The sequence below is a fragment of the Pristiophorus japonicus genome, chromosome 3 (genome assembly GCF_044704955.1).
Source record: "Pristiophorus japonicus isolate sPriJap1 chromosome 3, sPriJap1.hap1, whole genome shotgun sequence".
In the NCBI taxonomy this organism is placed as follows: Eukaryota; Metazoa; Chordata; class Chondrichthyes; family Pristiophoridae; genus Pristiophorus; species Pristiophorus japonicus.
The window spans coordinates 220,632,890-220,655,113 of record NC_091979.1 but is presented as its reverse complement, the minus strand read 5'-3'; the positions used below and the strand labels follow the sequence as shown (position 1 = coordinate 220,655,113).

General features: G+C 45.3%; 1 protein-coding gene across 2 annotated transcripts in view; it reads left to right on the top strand.

Moving 5' to 3' along the window:
* Positions 1–21,030, top strand: part of tspan15 (tetraspanin 15) — a 294,434-nt gene extending 273,404 nt beyond the window's left edge. For both annotated transcript variants that reach the window (XM_070876299.1, XM_070876297.1), the window contains one exon: positions 17,420–21,030. In XM_070876299.1, coding sequence (XP_070732400.1) covers positions 17,420–17,605 — 186 coding nt within the window. In that variant the 3' untranslated portion in view covers positions 17,606–21,030. The remainder of the gene's footprint in view (positions 1–17,419) is intronic.
* Positions 21,031–22,224: the final 1,194 nt, after the last annotated feature.

The window sequence follows — 22,224 nt, the reverse complement described above, 5'->3', positions numbered from 1 at the left end:
ATACACATTAAATGGTTGGACACAAAGGTGTAGAGGAACAAAGGGACCTTGGAGTGCATGTCCACAGATCCCTGAAGGTAGCAGGCCAGGTAGATAAGGTGGTGAAGATGGCATATGGAATGCTTGCCTTTATTAACCGAGGCATAGAATACAAGAGCAGGGAGGTTATGCTTGAACTGAAAAAACACTAGTTAGGCCACAGCTAGAGTACTATGTACAGTTCTCTTCACCACATTATAGGAAAGATGTGATTGCACTAGTTACAGAGGAGATTTACGAGGATGTTGCCTGGACTGGAGAAGTTACCTATGAGGAAAGATTGGATAGGCTGGGTTTGTTTTCTTTGGAGCAGAGGAGGCTGAGGGGAGACCTTAACGAGGTGTATAAAATTATGACGGGCCTAGATAGACTGAATGGGAATGACCTATTTCCCTTAGAGGGGGCAAAAACCAGGGGGCATAGATTTAAAGTAATTGGTAGGAAAGGTTTAGAAGGGATTAGAGGGGAAATTTCTTCACCCAGAGGGTGGTGGGAGTCTGGAACTCACTGCCTGAAAGGGTGGTAGAGGCAGAAAACCTCACTACATTTAAAAAGTACTTGGATATATACTTGATATGCCGTAACCTATAGGGCTACGGACCAAGAGCTGGAAAGTAGGATTAAGCGGGATAGATCTTTGTTGGCCAGCGCGGGCACAATGGGCCGAAATGGCCTCTTTCCATGCTGTAAATTTCTATAATTCTATATCTTTAGTCAACCAGGGAGCTCTAGCTTTGGATGCCCTTCCTTTGCCTCTTGTGGGAATGTATCTAGTCTGTACTCGAACTATCTCCTCTTTGAACACCTCCCATTGCTCATTTACTGTTCTACCTACCAATCTTTGATTCCATTCCACCTAGGCCAGATCCCCTTTCAACTCACTGAAATTTGCCCGACTCCAGTTGAGTATCTTTACCTTTGATTGTTCCATGACCCTTTCTACACCAAATGATACTGTGATCACTGTTTCCAAAATGCTCTACTTGTAGACATTTTAAGAATTCCTCCCCTCTTTGCCCTTTACACTTTTATTTTCCCAGTCTATATTAGGATAATTGAAGTCCCCCATTATCACTACTTTCTGAAATTTGCTCCTTCATCTCCTTCCAACTATTTGGTGGCCTTTTGTATGAACCCAACAACGTAAGCGCTTCTCTATTGTTCCTTAATTCTAACCAAATAGATTCTGTCTTTGAACTCTCAAGTATATCAACACTTCCAGGTCTGTAATAGAATCTTTGATTAAAACTGATACCCCTCCTTTTTTTCCTTGCAACTAGGAATATTAACAACAACAACAACAACTTGTATTTATATAGTGCCTTTAACTTAGTAAAATATTCCAAGGCACTTCACAAGAGTATTATAAGACAAAAAAATTGAAGTTTCCAATCCTCCCCTTATTTGAGCCAGGTCTCTGTTATTGTCACTATATCATAATCTCATGTGGCTACTTGTGCCTGCTACTCACCAACCTTATTTACCATGCTCCGTGCATTTACACACATGCACTCCAAACCCATCCTAGTCTGCCTTGCGTTTCCACCCATCTGATCCTTCTTATTTCTGAACTAATTTTTATTGTAATGTTATTTGTCTCTCCCAGTCCTCTTTGCACCTTATTTCTCCTCTCTAATCCTTCATCCTGATGTCCCTCCCCCTGCCAAATTAGTTTAAACACTTCCTCACAGCGCTAGTTAACCTCCCTGCGAGATCATTGGTCCAAACTCTTGAGGTGCAACCCATCCATCTTGTACAGGTTCCTCCTGCCCCAGAACCGATCCCAATATCCCTGAAATCTGAAGGCCTCCCTCCTGCACCATTTCTGCAGACATGCATTAACCTGTCTTGTCTTACTGCTCCTATACTCACTAGCACGTGGCACTAGGAATAATTCAGAGATTACCACCTTTGAGGTCCTGCTCTTTAGTCTCATCCTGAGTTCCGAAAACTCTGAATGCAGTTCTTCAACCCTTTCCTCCTTACGTCATTGGTTCCACCGTGGACCACAACTTCTGGCTGTTCCCATTACCCCAGCTGAATGTTCTGCACTCTTTCTGTGATATCCTTTACCCTGGCACCAGGGAGGAAACACACCATGGAAAACTCACGTCGGCAGTTGTAGAAATATCTGTCTTATCCCTCTGACTATTGAATCCTCTATTGAATTTCTGCGGCCCCCGTGCAGTCCTTGCCCCACGGTGCCATGGATTTGCTATGGACTGAACCTTCTGGTTGTTGTCACCCTCACTGAAAAACGGTTTGTGAGCACACACGGAGGATTCCTGCACTGCCGGGTGGCCACCCCACTTTCTATTCTGAACTCTCTATGGGTGCGGGGAGACCACCTCCTGGAATGAGGATATTTTCAGCTTACCGTATGCCCTGTAGTGAATCCAGCCACTCTCAAGTTTAAAAACCTTGATCTCAAGCTCGAGCAGCGGGAGGCACTTCCTAGACACGTGATTGTCCAGAACACATGATGCATCCTGGAGTTCCCACATGGCACAGGAATTGCAGGCAACAGATCTGGTTGGTAAGTTTTTGTCACCGCCGCTTGTCAGCGTAATTAGAGTGTACCATCTTTTTCCATATCTATTCCCAGAATCTGGAAGTGCTTCTGCCCCAGAGTTTTCCCATAAAGACCCTGCAAATACTGCCACTCTATTCTTTACCCACAGAGGCCCTGCAAATAGGACCACTCCATTACATACCCACAGAGGCCATGCAGATATGGCCACTCCATTATTTACCCACAGAGGCAAGGTCAGGATTTATTGCCCATTCCTAATTGCCCTTCAAAGAGTGGTGGTGAGCCGCCGCCTTGAACTGCTGCAGTGCATGTGTTCAAGGTATTCCTACAGTGCTGTGGGGACCTCAGGAGGAGGCCGAGATGGATCATCCACTTGGCACTCTGGCTGAAGGTTGTGTAGACCGAGTGCAAAATAAATATTTTCTGCCTGAGTCCAATTAAAGAAGTGTTCGTGCCAAAGGGTGAATTTATCTTATTGGAGTGAGCTGGTAAAATATCTGGGCAGGGGAGTTGAACTTATTTCATGTTTTATTTTAACTTTTTTGAAGCTTTTTATTTTTGTTTTTCAAATGTTTTACAATTTGACTTTTTTGCCGATATTTAAGGGGTTGTTTTAAAAAGAATGTGCAAGCTATTGAAAGTCTCACTTATTGGCCACAAATATCAGAGAATAGTGTCCACATCAAAATTTTGCACTTATCTGCTGGGTTCCACCATCATTGAGAATGGGAATGTTCATGGAGCCTCCTCCTCTCGTTAGTTGTTTAATTGTCCACCAGCATTCATGCCTGAAAGTGGCAGGACTGCAGAGCTTTGATCTGATCCGTTGGTTGTGGGATCGCTTAGCTCTGTCTATAGCATGCCGCTTCTGCTGTTTAGCATCCATGTAGTCCTGTATTGTAGCTTCACCAGCTTGGCACCTCATTTTTAGGTATGGCTGGTGCTACTCCTGGCATGCTCTTCTACACTCTTTATTGTACCAGGGTTGGTCCCTTGGCTTGATGGTAATGTGAAAGTGAGGGATATGCTGGGCCATGAGGTTACACATTGTGGTGGAATACAATTCTGCTGCTGCTGCTGATGGTCCACAGCGCCTCATGAATGCCCAGTTTTGAATTGCTTGATCTGTTCTGAATCTATCCCATTTGGCACGGTGGTAGTGCCACACAACACGATGGACGGTGTCTTCATTGTGAAGATATGATTTTGTCTCCACATGAACTGTGTAATGGTCACTCCTAACAATACTGTCATAGACAGATGCGTCCGTGACAGGCAGATTGGTGAGGACGAGGTCAAATCATTTTTTCCCTCGTGTTGGTTCTCTCACCACCTGCTGCAGGCCCAGTCTGGCAGTTGTGTCCTTCAGGATTCGGTTGAAGTCCCCCACCCAGAGTACATTCTGTACCCTCAGTGCTTCTTCCAAGTGGTGTTCAAAATGGAGGAGTACTGATTCATCAGCTGAGGATGGCGGTAGGGGTAATCTACCATCTACCAGATTTCTTTGTTCATGTTTGACCTGATGCCCTGAGACTTCATGGGGTCCTAAGTCAATGTTTAGGACTCGCAGGGTCACTCTCTCCCGACTGTATAACACTATGCCACGACCTCTGGTGGGTCTGTCCTGAGGGTGGGACGATACATACCATGGGATGGTGATGGAAGAATCTGGGACATTGGCTGAAAGGTATTATTCTGTGACTATGTCAGGCTGTTGCTTGCCTATTCTGTGGGACAGTTCTCCCAATTTTGGCACAAGTCCCCAGATGTTAGTGAGGAGGACTCCACAGGGCCGACTGAGCTGCATGTGCCTTTGTCGTGTCAGAATCCGATGCCTAGGTCGATGCTGGGTGGTCCATCTTATACTTTTTCATAGTGGTTTGATACAACTGATTGGCTTGTTAGGCTATTTCAGAGGGCTGTTAAAAGTCAACCATATTGCTGTGAGTCTGAAGTTATTTACCCACAGAGGCCCTGCAAAGAAAGAGGACCAGAAAATGTACCCCTGTTTTGCCAAAAAGTTCTGCTTAAATCAGAACTTTATTCAGAACTTTTCTGCAAACTTGAATAATGGCATTTAGCACGGTGGTAATGCCACAGAAAACAATGGAGGGTGTCCTCCCTGTGATGACTGTGTCGTGGTCACTGTTTGCTTTTGAATAATGGCACAATCCTTCCAAAACTAGGTACTATTTATGAGATTAATTTTGATTTCCTGGTTATTTTTGGAGTTCTGAGATAAATAAAAGAAATGAAGCTAAGTCCTTCCCCACTGGTCAGTTTTCTCTTCAGCTGGCCCTGTTAAAGAAAGAAAGAATTGCATTTATATAGTGTGTATCATGCCCTCAGCACATCCCAACCACTTCACAGCCATTGCATTACCTTTGAAGTGCAGTCCCTGTTGTAATGTAAGCAAACATGCAGCCAATTTGTGCACAGCAAAGTCACACAAACAACAATGAGATAAATGGCCAAATCATATGCCATATTAGTGTTGGTTCAGGGATAAATGTTGGCCTTGTCTCTCTTACTGTTTTTGCTGTCTGTAGTTGGGTGAGATCACAGTATATATCATTTTCACTTTCAAAGTTTCCTTAGAAAAAGTTAATGTTTCCATTAAGAGCAGATAATATTTCAAAATCTTATTCTTTATTGTTACGATTCTTACACAAAATCAGGTCCATTAGGTGTCGTATTTCAGGATCTGCGAGATATGTCCATAAATCAAATCTCTGAAAACATTTAACCTTTCAGAAATAAACCAGAGAGCTTAAGTAAAAAGAGAGAATGCTGGAAGTACATAGGGCCCAAGTTTCCACATGATTTGCGCCTGATTTTTAGGAGCAACTGGTGGAGAACGGACTATCTTAGAAATCGCAATTCTCCACATTTTTTTTTCTGCAGTTCTAGTCAGGTAGAACAGTTCTACTTTGGAACAGAATTTTTTCTTCAAAAGGGGGTGTGTCCGGCCACTGACGCCTGATTTGAAAGTTTCCACAGTGAAAACGTACTCCAAACTAAAGTAGAATGGAGCAAGTGAAGATTTTTGTAGAACTGAAAAAACCTGTTCTACACATTAAAAAATCAGGCGCAGGTTACAAATTAGGCGTCCAGAACGAGGGGGGGGAAGGGAACTCATTAAATTCTACAATAAATCCTTATTTATACTTCTACAAATATTATACAAATAAATCCAACCTGAATAAACATTTATAAGCAAAGAAAAGATTAAATAAACCATCTTCCTACCTGTGTGAAAGTGCTTCAGCCAGGGAGAATTCTGCAGCCGTTCGTTGCCACTGAGCGGGAGGGGGGGGGGGCGGGGGAGAAAGCCGTTCGTGCCGCTGAGCAGGGGGGGGGGAGGAGAAAGCGGTTTGTTGTTGTGGAGGGGAGGGAGGGGAAGGAGACAGCGGTTTGTTGCCGCGGAGGGGAGGGAAGGGAAGGAGACAGCGGGTTGTTGTTGTGGAGGGGAGGGAGGGGAAGGAGACAGCGGGTTGTTGTTGTGGAGGGGAAGGAGACAGCGGGTTGTTGTTGTGGAGGGGAGGGAGGGAAAGGAGACAGCCGTTTGTTGCCGCAGAGGGGAGGGAGGGGAAGGAGACAGTGAGAAGGGTAGCCTCAGTGCTGATGTGCTGATGGCAATGTGATTTTATTAAAAAATGTTCAAAAATTAAACAACTACAAAGAACTACAAAAATGGCCGAGTGCCAATGTATATTTTCACACTGAGCATGCGCGACCGCTCCAACGCGCAGCGTTGCCGGCAGGAAAAAAACTAATTTAAATAGTACCCGCCCCCTCCCACTTACAAAATCGGCGCGAGTGTAGGCTCCGCCCCCCTGGGCGCCATGCCAAACAGACAAGGAGCTGCAAAGCGCTCGAGAATAGCGCGTTTTTTTTCTGACGCCGTTTTAGGCGCGAAAAACGGGCGCCCAGCTCGGAGGGGCGCCCGTTTTTTATCCTGTGGAAACTTGGGCCCATAGTAACTACTCTAGTAACTAATTGACAAAAGATAGCTTAACATTCTTGATGGAATTAGTTGTGCCAATCCATCTTTTCTATTTTCAGAGGCTGACAGATCTGTGTATTTCTAGCATATTCTGAACTTTTTTACCCATATTCACGACCACCCCCTCCACCTTGCCAGTCCTGTGGATTGCGCATCCTTTGTGGCATGTGGAAAGTCTTCGCGCAGCAGGAGCAACCATGTGTGTGGGAGGTGTCTCCAGCTGCACCAACTCGAGCTCCGTGTTTTGGAGCTTGAACGGCAGCTGGGGTCACTGCGGTGCATCCGTGAGACTGAGAGTTACGTGGATAGCACGCTTCTAGACGCGGTCACCCCACAGCTTAAGAGTGTGCAGGCAGTGAGGGAGTGGGTGACCACCGGACAGAAGTGGAGGACTAGGCAGGTAGTTCAGGAGTCCCCTAAGTCCATCTCGTTCTCCAACCGGTACTCTGTTCTGAGTACCGGTGGGGGTGGTGGTGGCTCTGGGGAGTGCAGCCAGAGCCAAGTCCACGGCACCACAGTGGTTCAGCTGCACAGCGGGGGAGGAAGAAGAATGGAAGAGCTATAGTGGTAGGGGATTCAATAGTCAGGGGAGCAGACAGGCGTTTCTGCAGACGTGACTCCAGGATGGTATGTTGCCTCCCTTATGGTCAAGGATGTCACCGAGTGGTCTGCGGGGAGAGGGTGAACAGCCAGAGGTCGTGGTCCACATCGGTACCAATGACATAGGTAGGAAGAGTGATGAGGTCCCGCAGGCAGATTTTAGGAAGCTAGGAGAGAGATTAAAAAACAGGACCTCAAAGGTAGTAATCTCTGGATTACTCCCAGTGCCACGAGCTAGTGAGTACAGAAATAGGAGGTTAGAGCAGATGAATACGTGGCTGGAGAGATGGTGCAGGCGGGAGGGCTTTAGTTTCCTGAGGCATTGGGACTGCTTCTGGGGGAGGTGGGACCTGTACAAGTCGGACGGGTTGCACCTCAACAGAGCCAGGACCAATATCCTCGTGAGGGGTGGAGGGAGGGTGGGGGTTTGCGAGTGCTGTTGGGAAGGGTTTAAACTAGCTTGGCAGGGGGATGGGAACCTGAAAATAGATTCAGTAGGGAGGGGAGTAAAGCTGAAATTAGCAAGCAAAAATAAAGAAAGTGAGTTTGAAGCAGCGAGGAAACAAGCAGGAAAGAAAGGTAAAAAAACAAACTTAAAGGCACTTTGTCTAAATGCACGTAGCATTTGTAACAAAATAGATGAGTTGACAGCACAAATTGAGACAAACGGGTATGATCTGATAACCATTACAGAGACGTGGTTGCAAGGTGACCAGGACTGAGAATTAAATATTCAGGGGTACTTGACAATCCGGAAGGACAGACAGAAAGGAAAAGGAGGTGGGGTAGCTCTATTGATTAAGGATGGAATCACTGCAATAGTAATAAACGATATTGGCTCAAATGATAAGGGTGTTGAAACAGTTTGAGTGGAGATAAGGAACAATTAGGGGAAAAAGTCACTGGTGGGCGTAGTCTATCGGCCCCCTAACAATTGGTCGGAGCATAAACCAGGAAATAGTGGGGGCTTGTAAAAAGTGAACAGCAATAATCATGGGTGATTTTAACCTCCATATTGATTGGACAAATCAAAATTGGTCAGGGTAGCCTTGAGGAGTTCATAAAGTGCATAAGGGTGGGGTTCCTTGAGCTGTATGTAACGGAACTAACCAAGGGGCAGGCTATCTTAGATCTGGTCCTATGTAATGAGACAGGATTAATAAACAATCTCCTAGTAAAGGATCCTCTCGGAATGAGTGATCATAGCATGATTGAATTTCAAATTCAGATGGAGGGTGAGAAAGTTGGATCTCAAACCAGCGTACTAAGCTTAAATAAAGGAGACTATGAAGGTATGAGGGCAGAGTTGGCTAAAGTGGACTGGAAAAATAGATTAAAGTGTAGGACGGTTGATGAACAGTGGTGTACATTTAAGGAGATATTCCACAATTCTCAAGAAAAATATGTTCCAGTGAAGAGGAAAGGGTATAAGAGAAAGGGAAGATACACTATGAAAGTAAACTAGCACAAAATATAAAAACAGATAACAAGAGTTTCTATAGGTATATAAAAAGGAAAAGAGTGGCTAAAGTAAATAAAGGGCGGTATCCAATTAAAAACAAGGGCATACAAAGTGACCAAAACTAGTAGGAGGACAGAAGACTGGGAAGCTTTTAAAAGCCATCAAAGAACGACTAAAAAAATGATTAAGAAAGGGAAGATAGCACAAAATATAAAAAGATAGTTCGAGCAGCGCGAGTCCGGGGTGCGTGGAGAGGCCTATAAAGGCCCAACGTCGGAGGAAGAGCGGCAGTTCGAGCAGCGCGAGTCCAGGGTGCGTGGAGAGGCCTATAAAGGCCCAACGTTGGAGGAGGAACAGCAGTTCGAGCAGCGCGAGTCCGGGGTGCGTGGAGAGGCCTATAAAGGCCCAGCTTGTACATCTCCAGCCGGGAGAAAAAGCAAAAAAGAAGTAGAAAGAAATCAAAAGGTGACGTCACAGCCAAAGGGGTAAGTGATTGGCTGGTGATTGATGAGTAGCTTTTCTTTTTATTTTTATATCAGTAAGGAATCTGTTAACAGTGTTGTCGCCAAATTAAGTGTATCTAAAGGTTAAGTCATGGCAGGAGAGCTCGGTCACATGATATGCTCCTCCTGTACCATGTGGGAACGGAGACACTTCCGGTGTCACTGACGACTACGTGTGCAGGAAGTGTATCCGCCTCCAGCGCCTGAGAGACCGCGTTGCGGAATTGGAGCTGAGGGTGGATTCACTCTGGAGCATTCACGATGCTGAGAATGACGTGAGTAGCACCTGTAGCGAGTTGGTCTTACCGCAGGTGAAGGGTCCACAGCCAGATAGGGAATGGAAGACCAGCAGAAAGAGCAGTGCAAGGAAAGTAGTGCAGGGGTCCCCTGTGGTCATCCCCCTGCAAAACAGATGCACCGCTTTGAGTACTATTGAGGGGGATGACTCATCAGGGGAGGGCAGCAGCAGCCAAGTTCATGGCACCGTGGCTGGCTCTGCTGTACAGGAGGGCAGGAAAAAGAGTGGGAGAGCGATAGTGATAGGGGATTCAATTGTAAGGGGAATAGATAGGCATTTCTGCGGCCGCAACCAAGACTCCAGGATGGTATGTTGCCACCCTGGTGCAAGGGTTAAGATGTCTCGGAGCGGGTGCAGGACATTCTGAAAAGGGAGAGTGAACAGCCAGTTGTCGTGGTGCACATTGGTAACAACGATATAGGTAAAAAAAGGGATGAGGTCCTACGAGACGAATTTAAGGAGCTAGGAGCTAAATTTAAAAAGTAGGACCTCAAAAGAAGTAATCTCGGGATTGCTACCAGTGCCACGTGCGAGTCAGGGTAGGAATCGCAGGATAGCTCAGATGAATACGTGGCTTGAGCAGTGGTGCAGCAGGGAGGGATTCAAATTCCTGGGGCATTGGAACCGGTTCTGGGGGAGGTGGGACCAGTACAAACCGGACGATCTGCACCTGAGCAGGACCGGAACCAATGTCCGAGGGGGAGTGTTTGCTGGTGCTGTTGGGGAAGAGTTAAACTAATATGGCAGGGGGATGGGAACCAATGCAGGGAGATAGAGGGAAACAAAATGGAGACAGAAGCAAAAGACAGAAAGGAGATGAGTAAAAGTGGAGGGCAGAGAAACCCAAGGCAAAAAACAAAAAGGGCCACTGTACAAAATTCTAAAGGGTCAAAGTGTAATAAAAAGGCAAGCCTGAAAGCTCGGTGCCTCAATGCAAGGAGTATTCGGAACCCAGGAGAGGGCTCTGAGCTAGTTAGAGTGGTGAGAGCTCAGATGAACAGGACCCCAAGAAAGAATGCAAAAGGCAGGAGGCAACAGGGCAGATTAGCACTGGGGCAAATGTAAACCACAAGGTGATAGGAAGGGACAATATGTATAAATATAAAGGGGCTGCAGGAGGGGTCAAAACTAAAAATCATGGTTTAAAAACTAGTATTAAAACACTCCACCTAAAAGCACGCAGCATTCGAAATAAAGTAAATGATTTGACGGCACAAATCATGACAAATGGATATGATTTGGTGGTCATTACAGAAACGTGGTTGCAGGGTGGCCAAGACTGGGAATTAAACATACAGGGCTATCTGACAATTCGGAAAGATAGACAAGAAGGGAAAGGAGGTGGGGTAGCTCAGTTAATAAAGGATGATATCAGGGCAGTTGTGAGAGCCGATATTGGCTCTAATGAACAAAATGTTGAATCATTGTGGGTAGAGATTAGAGATAGTAAGGGGAAATAGTCACTGGTGGGCATAGTTTATAGGCCCCCAAATAATAACTTCACGGTGGGGTGGACAATAATCATGGGAATAATGGAGGCATGTGAAAAAGGAACGGCAGTAATCATGGGGGATTTTAACCTACATATCGATTGGTCAAATCAAATCGCACGGGATAGCTTTGAGGAGGAATTCATAGAATGCATAAGGAATTGTTTCTTAGAACAGTATGGTACAGAACCTACAAGGGAGCAAGCTATCTTAGATCTGGTCCTGTGTAATGAGACAGGAATAATAAACGATCTCCTAGTAAAAGATCCTCTCGGAATGAGTGATCACAGTATGGTTGAATTTGTAATACAGATTGAGGGTGAAGAAGTAGTGTCTCAAACGAGCGTACTATGCTTAAACAAAGGGGACTACAGTGGGATGAGGGCAGAGTTTGCTAAAGTAGACTGGGAACACAGACTAAACGGTGGCACAATTGAGGAACAGTGGAGGACTTTTAAGGAGCTTTTTCATAGTGCTCAACAAAAATATATTCCAGTGAAAAAGAAGGGCGGTAAGAGAAGGGATAACCAGCCGTGGATAACCAAGGAAATAAAGGAGAGTATCAAATTAAAAACCAATGCGTATAAGGTGGCCAAGGTTAGTGGGAAACTAGAAGATTGGTAAAATTTTAAACGGCAGCAAAGAATGACCACGAAAGCAATAAAGAAGGGGAAGATAGATTACGAAAGTAAACTTGCGCAAAACATAAAAACAGATAGTAAAAGCTTTTACCGATATATAAAACGGAAAAGAGTGACGAAAGTAAATATTGGTCCCTTAGAAGATGAGAAGGGGGATTTAAAAATGGGAAATGTGGAAATGGCTGAGACCTTAAACAATTATTTTGCTTCGGTCTTCACAGTGGAAGACACAAAAACCATGCCAAAAATTGCTGGTCACGGGAATGTGGGAAGGGAGGACCTTGAGATAATCACTATCACTAGGGGGGTAGTGCTGGACAGGCTAATGGGACTCAAGGTAGACAAGTCCCCTGGTCCTGATGAAATGCATCCCAGGGTATTAAAAGAGATGGCGGAAGTTATAGCAGATGCATTTGTTATAATCTACCAAAATTCTCTGGACTCTGGGGAGGTACCATCGGATTGGAAAGCAGCTAATGTAACTATGTTTAAAAAAGGGTCAGACAAAAGGCAGGTAACTATAGGCCGGTTAGTTTAACATCTGTAGTGGGGCAAATGTTTGAAGCTATCATTAAGGAAGAAATAGTGGGACATCTAGATAGGAATAGTGCAATCAAGCAGACACAACATGGATTCATGAAGGGGAAATCATGTTTAACTAATTTACAGGAATTCTTTGAGGATATAACGAGCATGGTGGATAGAGGTGTACCGATGAATGTGGTGTATTTAGATTTTCAAAAGGCATTCGATAAGGTGCCACACAAAAGGTTACTGCAGAAGATAAAGATACGCGGAGTCAGTGGAAATGTATTAGCATGGATCGAGAATTGGCTGGCTAACAGAAAGCAGAGAGTCGGGATAAATGGGTCCTTTTCGGGTTGGAAATCGGTGGTTAGTGGTGTGCCACAGGGATCGGTGCTGGGACCACAACTGTTTGCAATATACATAGATGACCTGGAAGAGGGGACAGAGTGTAGTGTAACAAAATTTGCAGATGACACAAAGATTAGTGGGAAAGTGGGTTGTGTAGAGGACACAGAGAGGCTGCAAAGAGATTTAGATAGGTTGAGCGAATGGGCTAAGGTTTGGCAGATGGAATACAATGTCGGCAAATGTGAGGTCATCCACCTTGAAAAAAAAAACAGTAAAAGGGAATATTATTTGATGGGGAGAAATTACAACATGCTGCAGTGCAGAGGGACCTGGGATCCTTGTGCATGAATCCCAAAAAGTTAGTTTGCAAGTGCAGCATGTAATCAGGAAGGCGAATGGAATGTTGGCCTTCATTGCGAGAGGGATGGAGTACAAAAGCAGGGAGGTCCTGCTGCAACTGTACAGGGTATTGGTGAGGCCGTACCTAGAGTACTGCGTGCAGTTTTGGTCACCTTACTTAAGGAAGGATATACTAGCTTTGGAGGGGGTACAGAGACGATTCACTAGGCTGATTCCGGAGATGAGGGGGTTACCTTATGATGATAGATTGAGTAGACTGGGTCTTTACTCGTTGGAGTTCAGAAGGATGAGGGGTGATCTTATAGAAACATTTAAAATAATGAAAGGGATAGACAAGATAGAGGTAGAGAGGTTGTTTCCACTGGTCGGGGAGACTAGAATTAGGGGGCACAGCCTCAAACTACAGGGGAACCAATTTAAAACCGAGTTGAGAAGGAATTTCTTCTCCCAGAGGGTTGTGAATCTGTGGAATTCTCTGCCCAAGGAAGCCGTTGAGGCTAGCTCATTGAATGTATTCAAATCACAGATAGATGGATTTTCAACCAGAGAAGTAGCGGCAGGGATTGTGGATGAATTGGTTGTAATTTACCAAAATTCCCTGGATTCTGGGGATGTCCCAGCAGATTGGAAAACTGCAAGTGTAATGCCCCTATTTAAAAAAAGGAGGCAGACAAAAAGCAGGAAACTATAGACCAGTTAGCCTAACATCTGTGGTTTGGAAAATGTTGGAGTCCATTATTAAAAAAGCAGTAGCAGGACATTTGGATAAGCAAAATTTGGTCAGTCAGAGTCAGCATGGATTTATGAAGGGGAAGTCATGTTTGACAAATTTGCTGGAGTTCTTTGAGGATGTAATGAACAGGGTGGATAAAGGGGAACCAGTGGATGTGTATTTGGACTTCCAGAAGGCATTTGACAAGGTGCCACATAAAAGGTTACTGCACAAGATAAAAGTTCACTGGGTTGGGGGTAATATATTAGCATGGATAGAGGATTGGCTAACTAACAGAAAACAGAGAGTCGGGATAAATAGTTAATTCTCTGGTTGGCAACCAGTAACTAACTAGTGGGGTGCCGCAGGGATCAGTGCTGGGACCCCAACTATTTACAATCTTTATTAACGACTTGGAAGTTTGCTGACGATACAAAGATGGGAGGAAACGCAATGCGTGAGGAGGACACAAAAAATCTGCAAAAGGACATAGACATGCTAAATGAGTGGGCAAAAATTTGGCAGATGGAGTATAATGTTGGAAAGTGTGAGGTCATGCACTTTGGCAGAAAAAAAAATCAAAGAGCAAGTTATTATTTAAATGGAGAAAGATTGCAAAGTGCCGCAGTACAGCGGGACCTGGGGGTAATTGTGCATGAAACACAAAAGGATAGAATGCAGTTGTAGCAAGTGATCAGGAAGGCCAATGAAATCTTGGCCTTTATTGCAAAGGGATGGAGTATAAAAGCAGGGAAGTCTTACTACAGCTATACAAGGTATTGGTGAGGCCACACCTGCGTGCAGTTTTGGTTTCCATATTTACTTGTTTGGAGGTAGTTCGAGAAGGCTCACTCGGTTGATTCCGGGGATGAGGGGGGTGACTTATGAGGAAAGGTGGAGTAGGTTGGGCCTCTACTCATTGGAATTCAGAAGAATGAGAGGTGATCTTATCGAAACATATAAGATTATGAGGGGGCTTGACAAGGTGGATACAGAGAGGATGTTTCCACTGATGGGAGAGACTAGAACTAGAGGGCATAATCTTAGAATAAGGGGCCGCCCATTTAAAACACAAGAGGAGGAATTTCTTCTCTCAGAGGGTTATAAATCTGTGGAATTTGCTGCCTTGGAGAGCGGTGGAAGCTGGGACATTGAATAAATTTAAGACAGAAATAGTTTCTTGAGCGATAAAGAGATAAGGGGCTATGGGGAGCGGGTGGGGAAGTGGACCTGAGTCCATGATCAGATCAGCCGTGATCTTATTGAATAGTGGAGCAGGCTCGAGGGGCCATATGGCCTACTCCTCTTCCTATTTCTTATGTTCTTATGTGGCCTCTCCATTGCCATTGCCTCAATCACAGACAGGCAATCTCTGATTACTTCCTTGTATTCCTCACCACTCACATTTTCTTTTCTCCATTCCAACCCCACTTGCTTCCGTGTCCGATGGTGGAAAAATACTCTTTCCCGCCCGCCAAGTCACTTACAATAGCACTTTCAAACTCTCAACTGTCTTGCCATTTGCCCTCCATTCACCACAATACTTCTGCAGCTACCGATCTGCTCACTCACACCTTCATTTACACCTTTGATGCTCTTGTCCCCAATAAAACTCCTTGGGGCCGAATGTGATGGCCTGACCACCAACTGCGCCGAGATCCACCAACATTCCTCTTCGGGTTCCGTCCTGTGCCAGTTTGCACTTGGGCTGGAGCGGGTGGGAGGGGAGAACCGCCGGAAACCCCACGCTGACATCAGCGGACGGCCAAGTGGCGCAAGTAACCTGCCCGCCGAGATGCCACATTGGTGCGGGCGGGAGTCGGCGCTAGAACGGGGAAGGACCGCTGTGTGTAGGCTGGTCTACCCCGACGATAGGTATGAAGACCTGCAAAAAAAAGGTTAGTGAACATTTAAAAAAAAATGTTCTTACAGCGACTTACCTGCATGGGGTCGCCTGAAGGTGTTCCGTTTTTTTTTTGCATTGATTTTTCTTTTCAGCTCTTTGACCCTCCGTGGGCCCAACTCCATCCTCGGCGGCACTTGGACGGCAAGAACCTTTACTGCCGAGATCGGGAACTCCCGCCCGCTGCCGCCCAGATTGACGGCTTAAGTCCCTCTTTTGCTGCCGGGCGCCCGTTCAAGGACCTTTTTTCCGAAACTCCCGCCCAAAATACCATCAGGTATCTCAGCGGCCATATGCTGCCTGTCCTTTGGGTGGTCCTTGGCCGTCACTAATTTTGGCCCCTTAGGGGCCAAAATTCCCTATCACCCCGGTTGGGGGCGCTAACTTCTCCAGGGCGGGGCAGAAGTCCCACCCCGGAAGTGAAATTCGGGTTACCGCCCCTCACAGGGCGGGATCGGGGGCGCTACCCGGGCACATTGCGGAGTGCTACGCGGGGTCTCCGCATAGCGCTGATGCGTTTCAACGCCCCTCCCCTTCCGTTAAAGGGGAGAGACGCTGCGAGCTCTGCAGGCCCTTTGATGGCCTCCACGGGGTCACCAGCGCTAAGGGGTGCCGTGGCCGCAGCCCGGTACCGAAACGGAGTGCCGGGCTGCACAATTGTGGCCCAGACTAGGCGAAAGGAGCGGACAACGGCCCACCGTTAAGGGGGGTAAAAGAAAATATGGCAGCCCGCGGCACAGTGTACCTCTTTAAGTTTCGCCCTGCGATGGGTGTGCGACCTGGTTCGCGATGCACAAGGCTGACATGGACATCGCCCGCGGCAGCCTCACGGGGAGCTAGCCAATTTCCACCACGGGGCAGAAAGTGGCCACCGAAGCAGCGGCCCGGGGCGCCACCAGCGGTGCGCAGTTCTAATGCATTTGCGCCATCGCTAACTCCCATGCAAATTCACGGGAGATTGTAGCCTCCCCGCCCCAGCAAAAGCACTTCCGCACTCCCCGGAGGCGCTAATGGGAGGCTCACAACAGGGGTAATTTGGCCTCTTAATCTCTTCCACCCTGGTCGTTCTCCTCGGTACAGCTCCCATCTTCGCTACTTTAAGTCCAAGACTTGCAGATTTGGATGTTTATGACGCACTAGTTTCACAACTACTCCAGGTCATCCTGATATTTTTTTTATTCGTTCATGGGATGTGGGCGTCGCTAAAAGCCAGCATTTATTGCTCATCCCTAATGGCCGTTGAGAAGGTGGTGGTGAGCCACCTTTTTGAACTACTATAGTCCATGCTTTTGTAGCAGCTTTGGTATAACTGAGTGGCTTGCTCGGCCATTTCAGAGGGCTCTTCACTACAAACCATTTTCTTAAACCCTTCTCCCCTGTCCACTCCACTCTTACCTCCAATAAGTACGAGGAACTAATGGATTTCTTTGTCACTAAGATTGAGACCATCTGTTCCTTCCCCCAGCCCACCAACCCAAACTTCCCCCAAAGTTCCCCCCGGCCTAACCTTGAACTCGCATCTTTCTCTAGTAAGATCCACTTCCCTAAATCTCTCCGACACTCTCCTTCTTTATCCTCCTTTTAGATGCTCCTTAAAACCTACTTTGACCAAGCTTTTAGGTCACCTGTCCTAATGTCTCCTCCTTTAGCTCGGTGGCAGTTTTTGTCTGATTATCTCTGGTAAAATGCCTTGGGACATTTTACTGTGTTAACCACACTATATAAATGCAAGTTGTTGCTTAAATGAGTGGAGGGAAAGTCGGACAGGGTCCCTCATGGATGAGTGGATCTCCCAGCCCGATCCCCCTGTGATCATGGGATATTTTGTTAAGTTAAAGGCGCTATATAAATGCACATTGTTATATGTTCCAACATCTATTCTGTGGAAGACAATAGAAACCATTATAAAACACTGTCTAGTCCTGCAGCTTTATATTGCAATTTTGAACATTATTTCTGCTTTTCACTCACTGTTCATTTGTTCGCTGTCTTTCAGTTTTTTGGTGTTGTGATAACTTGGCTGTATACCACCCGACTGGAGGATATCATCTACGAGTATGATGCAGTGGATGTTGGCCTGATGAGTGGAAGTGGACAGCCTTACAGACATCACTGTGAAGATGTCAGCACATCGGGGACAGGATGCTGCTGGTGTTTACCGACTCTTGATGCTACTATGTGAAATTTGTTGTGTGGGGTAATTATACAGAATGACAGATACCTGGGGGAGCACTCCAATGCTGTAACACAATCCAGGAGTACTGATAATGATTAAAGCATGAGATTAATGCTGCAGCAATTTAAGAACACAATCCATATCTGTCGGATAGTTCAGGGATAAAAAGAAAAACAGAATTTTGGAACTACACAGCATGTTTCTCAGTATTTGAACAGAGGGAAGACAGAGCCCGGTTTTGGGTGGAGATCAGAGGTAACAGAGTCTGCACCCGAATTGTTAATCCATCTATTCAGTTTTCAGATTCTGATAGACCTGCAGTGTATTACAGCATTTTCTGCACTTTTCCCCTAGGTTTCTTGCAGCCTTGTAATATTCCCAAACTCTTGTTCTTTCCATTTACTATATATGAAGCACTATATCCCACTGCACTTTCTAAAAGTGATTTCCTGTGAACAGCACATTTTAGTATCAGAGCGAGCATGCTTCCCTGTCATGCTGTAACCTGATGTTTGCTGCCTTTCCATCTCGTTACTGCTCCTTGGACATAATATGACCAATGTTTCCTCTAAGGTGCACTTTGTTTATTTCACTGTGTGGTTCCTTTAAATTTCTGCGCATATGCGATATTTCTAATGGAAAAGCTTGTGAGTGGCCTGCGCCGCACACACACGCAGCTTAGCTTATTGAGTACGACCATTCTCTAGTAACGATGGCTGCTTCATTTGCTGCACTGCACCTCGCAAATTGAGAGAAGAATCAGGAAGAACCTTTTATACATTGTGGTCAGGGATGAATTGCAGATGTGGCCCCTCCTTAGATTTGGACTTGTATACACAGATAGCTGTATTCTACCCATTCCTTCTGTACAAACCATGAGCTTATATAGTTCATCCCATACCGATTTATCTATTCTATTCTATCAGGTGATTTTGCAGAATTTTAAGCTGTAATAATATAATACTGTACTGCTACTGACAGGCAACCTGCTGATTTTTTAATGTTTTTTTTGTTTAATTTTTTTCTTTAATTTGACTGCAGTATGTGTCTAATTGTTAAAAGGATGCGAAGCGATTTTGCGAACGTGAGCTGTACGTAGGGAGTGTGCTGGAAGTACACATCGGGAAATCTCAGGCTGTGATTTTCTTTTCATTTAAATGAATGGTAAATTTCCCGATACGTACAGCTGGCGGGAGGCTCCCTACAGGTTCATGAAATCACACCGGGTAAGGGCAACAGTTAACAAACCGGCTGTATCTGGCAAACATGTCAGAAGTTTGGCGTGATTTCACTTTTTTTTTTGCAAAATTAATTTTGATGTAACAAAATTGTATGTTTTTTAACTGAAAGTTTACATTGTTTAGTACACCCTCCTGAGATTCCTGGTGCACAGGCATTTTAAATTTCATTTCAAAGTTTGTAAATTTCTTAAATATTGGCAGGTTTTTTTACTACTGATTGAAGATGTTAATGGAAGGTTTTACTTGAATAAGAATAGGTGGTTTTCTGTTCATTTTTAGAGTTTAATGCAAGTTTCACATTTTTATACTGGTTAAATTATATAATTTAATTTACAATGTATGATTTAGCTAATCATCAAACATATACTTTGGGAGTCTTGTGTTGGTTCATTGATCTGTGGTGAGCAAATCCTTACCACTAAATTGCCCAAAGCACTTGGTGCAGGAAGACTGCCGATTGGAGCCGGTTGCTGTGATCGCATTGTTGGGCAGTGTGCGAAGTGCTTCTAGTGTTAACACACAAGTGCTTCGCCAGAGGCACATTCCTCACTTGTTGAGTGCAATAGCTTGTTTTCTGCAAAAGATTCATAATAAAGGGTTGATTTTTAGGCATTTCAAGTCAGTTAGTATAGTCAATTAACATTTTAATACAGTTTAGTTGATTAAAAAGTCTTTATTATGGGCCTTTATTATATGGCACTAGCTAGTTGTTTAATAATGTGTTTATTGTGGCACAGTTTGATCAGCCTATCAAGCAATTACTAATCTTGTGTTTTAAATGCAGTGTAGTGAGATGAGTTGTTTGTACAGAGTGTGGTGACTGTTGCACAGAATTCATCCTGCTCTCTGCCCATGGGATGTAGTGTATCATCCATATTTTTTAAAGATTTACAAGTGGAGAGTGAGCCACGGTCTCACCAAAAGGTGGAAGAAATTTTGTTGCACTTCTTTCAAACTTCTTACATATACTGGGGTCAAATTCAATCTCCATTACACCCCAAAAACAGGTGGCTACAGAGTATAACAGAGTGCTGTCCAAGAGATGGGCCAACAATAGAGAAATAGAAAACAAGAGGCTCTATAGAGAGACAAAAGAGAAAAAAACATTCCATTTATTGGTCACCCCTCTTGAACGACATAGCAATCTGCCCAAGAAGACCTGGGACTTGTGATGACCTGCCCTCAGGCCTTCACAATCCCGCCGGCTAGGAAGTGCAGAGCAGCTAGGATGTCTGCACTATAGTTCCCTTTTTGTGAGGCAGTACAGCCTCTCCACTCTCAAATTCCCTACAGCAGCTCTCCATGTGTTTATCAAGGCAATCATTCATCACTGCATAGAGCAGTATATTGTATTATTCACTGCGAGGCCCTCAAGCAGGACGGTACCAGGGCTTAGTAACACTGCTATAATCTCATAGCTTTCACAATGGGAGCAGTATTGTAACAATTATAGTTCCATCTCTGCTTCAGCAGAGAGGCTCATGTACCCTGGAACCTCAACTTTATACCCAATCTTGACTCATTTGTAAAATCAGTATGTCACTGTACTTGTTCCACTCCAGGGGGCTGAAATTGCCCCCGGCCAAAACAGGGCACATGCACCCCATTTCTATGGTTTTTACCGCCGTGGTGATTGAGATGGCCTCTTGAGCAAAATTCCGCTCTTTGTATTTTTTTCACTCAGATCCGGAAGTCACTCTTAATGGAGGCGGATATGCGGTGGTGACACCACTAGCGGGGCAGAAGTTGGGGCGGTGCGGAGTGGCCGCCACGATGACATCATCACAGCGCCACATCACTATGGCAGGCTCTCCACTTAAAGGGGAGAGCCTGCACGATCTTTAAACTTCGGTCCACTAGGCCACCAGGGAGGGTTTCGGCCCAAGAGAGGGTGCCAGGCTGCCTGTTGGCGGCCCGGCTGAACCCGGGGGCATAATTGTCGGGCTGACATGGCAGTCGGACGAAAAATAAAAACATGGCGGCAGTGGCAGTAGGTCCTCCCCTTTAAATGCCGTCACGCCGCCATTGTAGAGGGCCTTACCCTCACTGGACCGCCGCTAAAAAGCTTGTTTTGGCACCGCCAGGTAGGCCGAAGATTTTCATGGCGGAGTTTTGCCATCGGGGGTGGGGGGTGTAGGCCGGCAGTGCGCACTGTGATGACACGCTTAGCATGATTGGCAGCAACGGAGCGGGGTGGGGGGGTGCGTAGCGGGACACCGCCGGGATAACACGGGAGCGGAACTTTGATAATGGCAGCCATTATACAAAAAGTCGGCGACCATTGCACTCCGCAGCAAGGCCGCCGCTTTCCGATATTAAGAGGCCTTAAGGAAAGTGGCAATTTCGGCTCCCCGATTTGTCATCACTTTGTTGCAAAGGGAAGACAAACTTCAAAATCCAATGATTTAACAATGTCTGTTTCTAACCTGCACTTATAATGATGAGCACAATTCCCTGACCAAACGATCATTAAGTTCTGATTCACAACAGACTTTGTTTACTTAACAGTTGTACTTTGTGGCCTTAAACACGTTAAACTAGAATGAAATTGATCTCTCTCTGACACATCTATTGATTCAGGCCAAGCACAACTTGTAGCGTTAAAGCCACACACAGTTGCACTTTAGCAGCAATCTAATGCACTGTGCTTTTCATGTGCAGAGCCACTGATTTACCGTAAGCAACACCACAAGACCCATCAGTCATATGTTAGGAGTTAGTGCTGCTGCTTCATGTTGCTCCAACCGACTGCTACGTCATCAAAGGTGCTGCCCTTTGGTTGATATTTTAAACCAAAGCTCTGTCTACCTGTTCTGATGGTTTCAGATTGTGGTTAAAATCCCTTAACACTATTTGAAGAAGTACAAGAAATTCCTCTGGTGTCATGGTCAAACTTTCTCCCTCAACCAATATCACCAAGAACTGAGTAACTGGTCATTCATTTAATTTCTGCTTGTGGGATCTTGCTGTGTGCAAAATGGCTGATGCATTTTTCTACATAACCGTATTCACTGCACTTCAAAGTAATTCACTGAATGAGAAGCGGTTTGAGATTTTTCTGAGCCATGAGCCTGAATCTAAAGTGAAAGTCATTCTTTCCTGGAACAATCAGATGTTGAAAGCAGTGCAGTGGGCTGAATAACGCAGGTTATAATCGATAAGAAGTCGGAGAAAATGTACAGACATTTTCTCCTTGAAAGCGATACTTGTGGTTATTCTCTTCTCATGATAGGTTTTCCAACCAGCGGAATTAATCCATTGGTGTGAAACATAACTAAAGAGGCAAGGAAATCAGGCAGAGAATCAATTTAGCTATGAATGAGAATCTATACTACACCTGATTGAGTGCTGTCTCCAGCTCCCGGCCTGCGCACGTCTCCACGT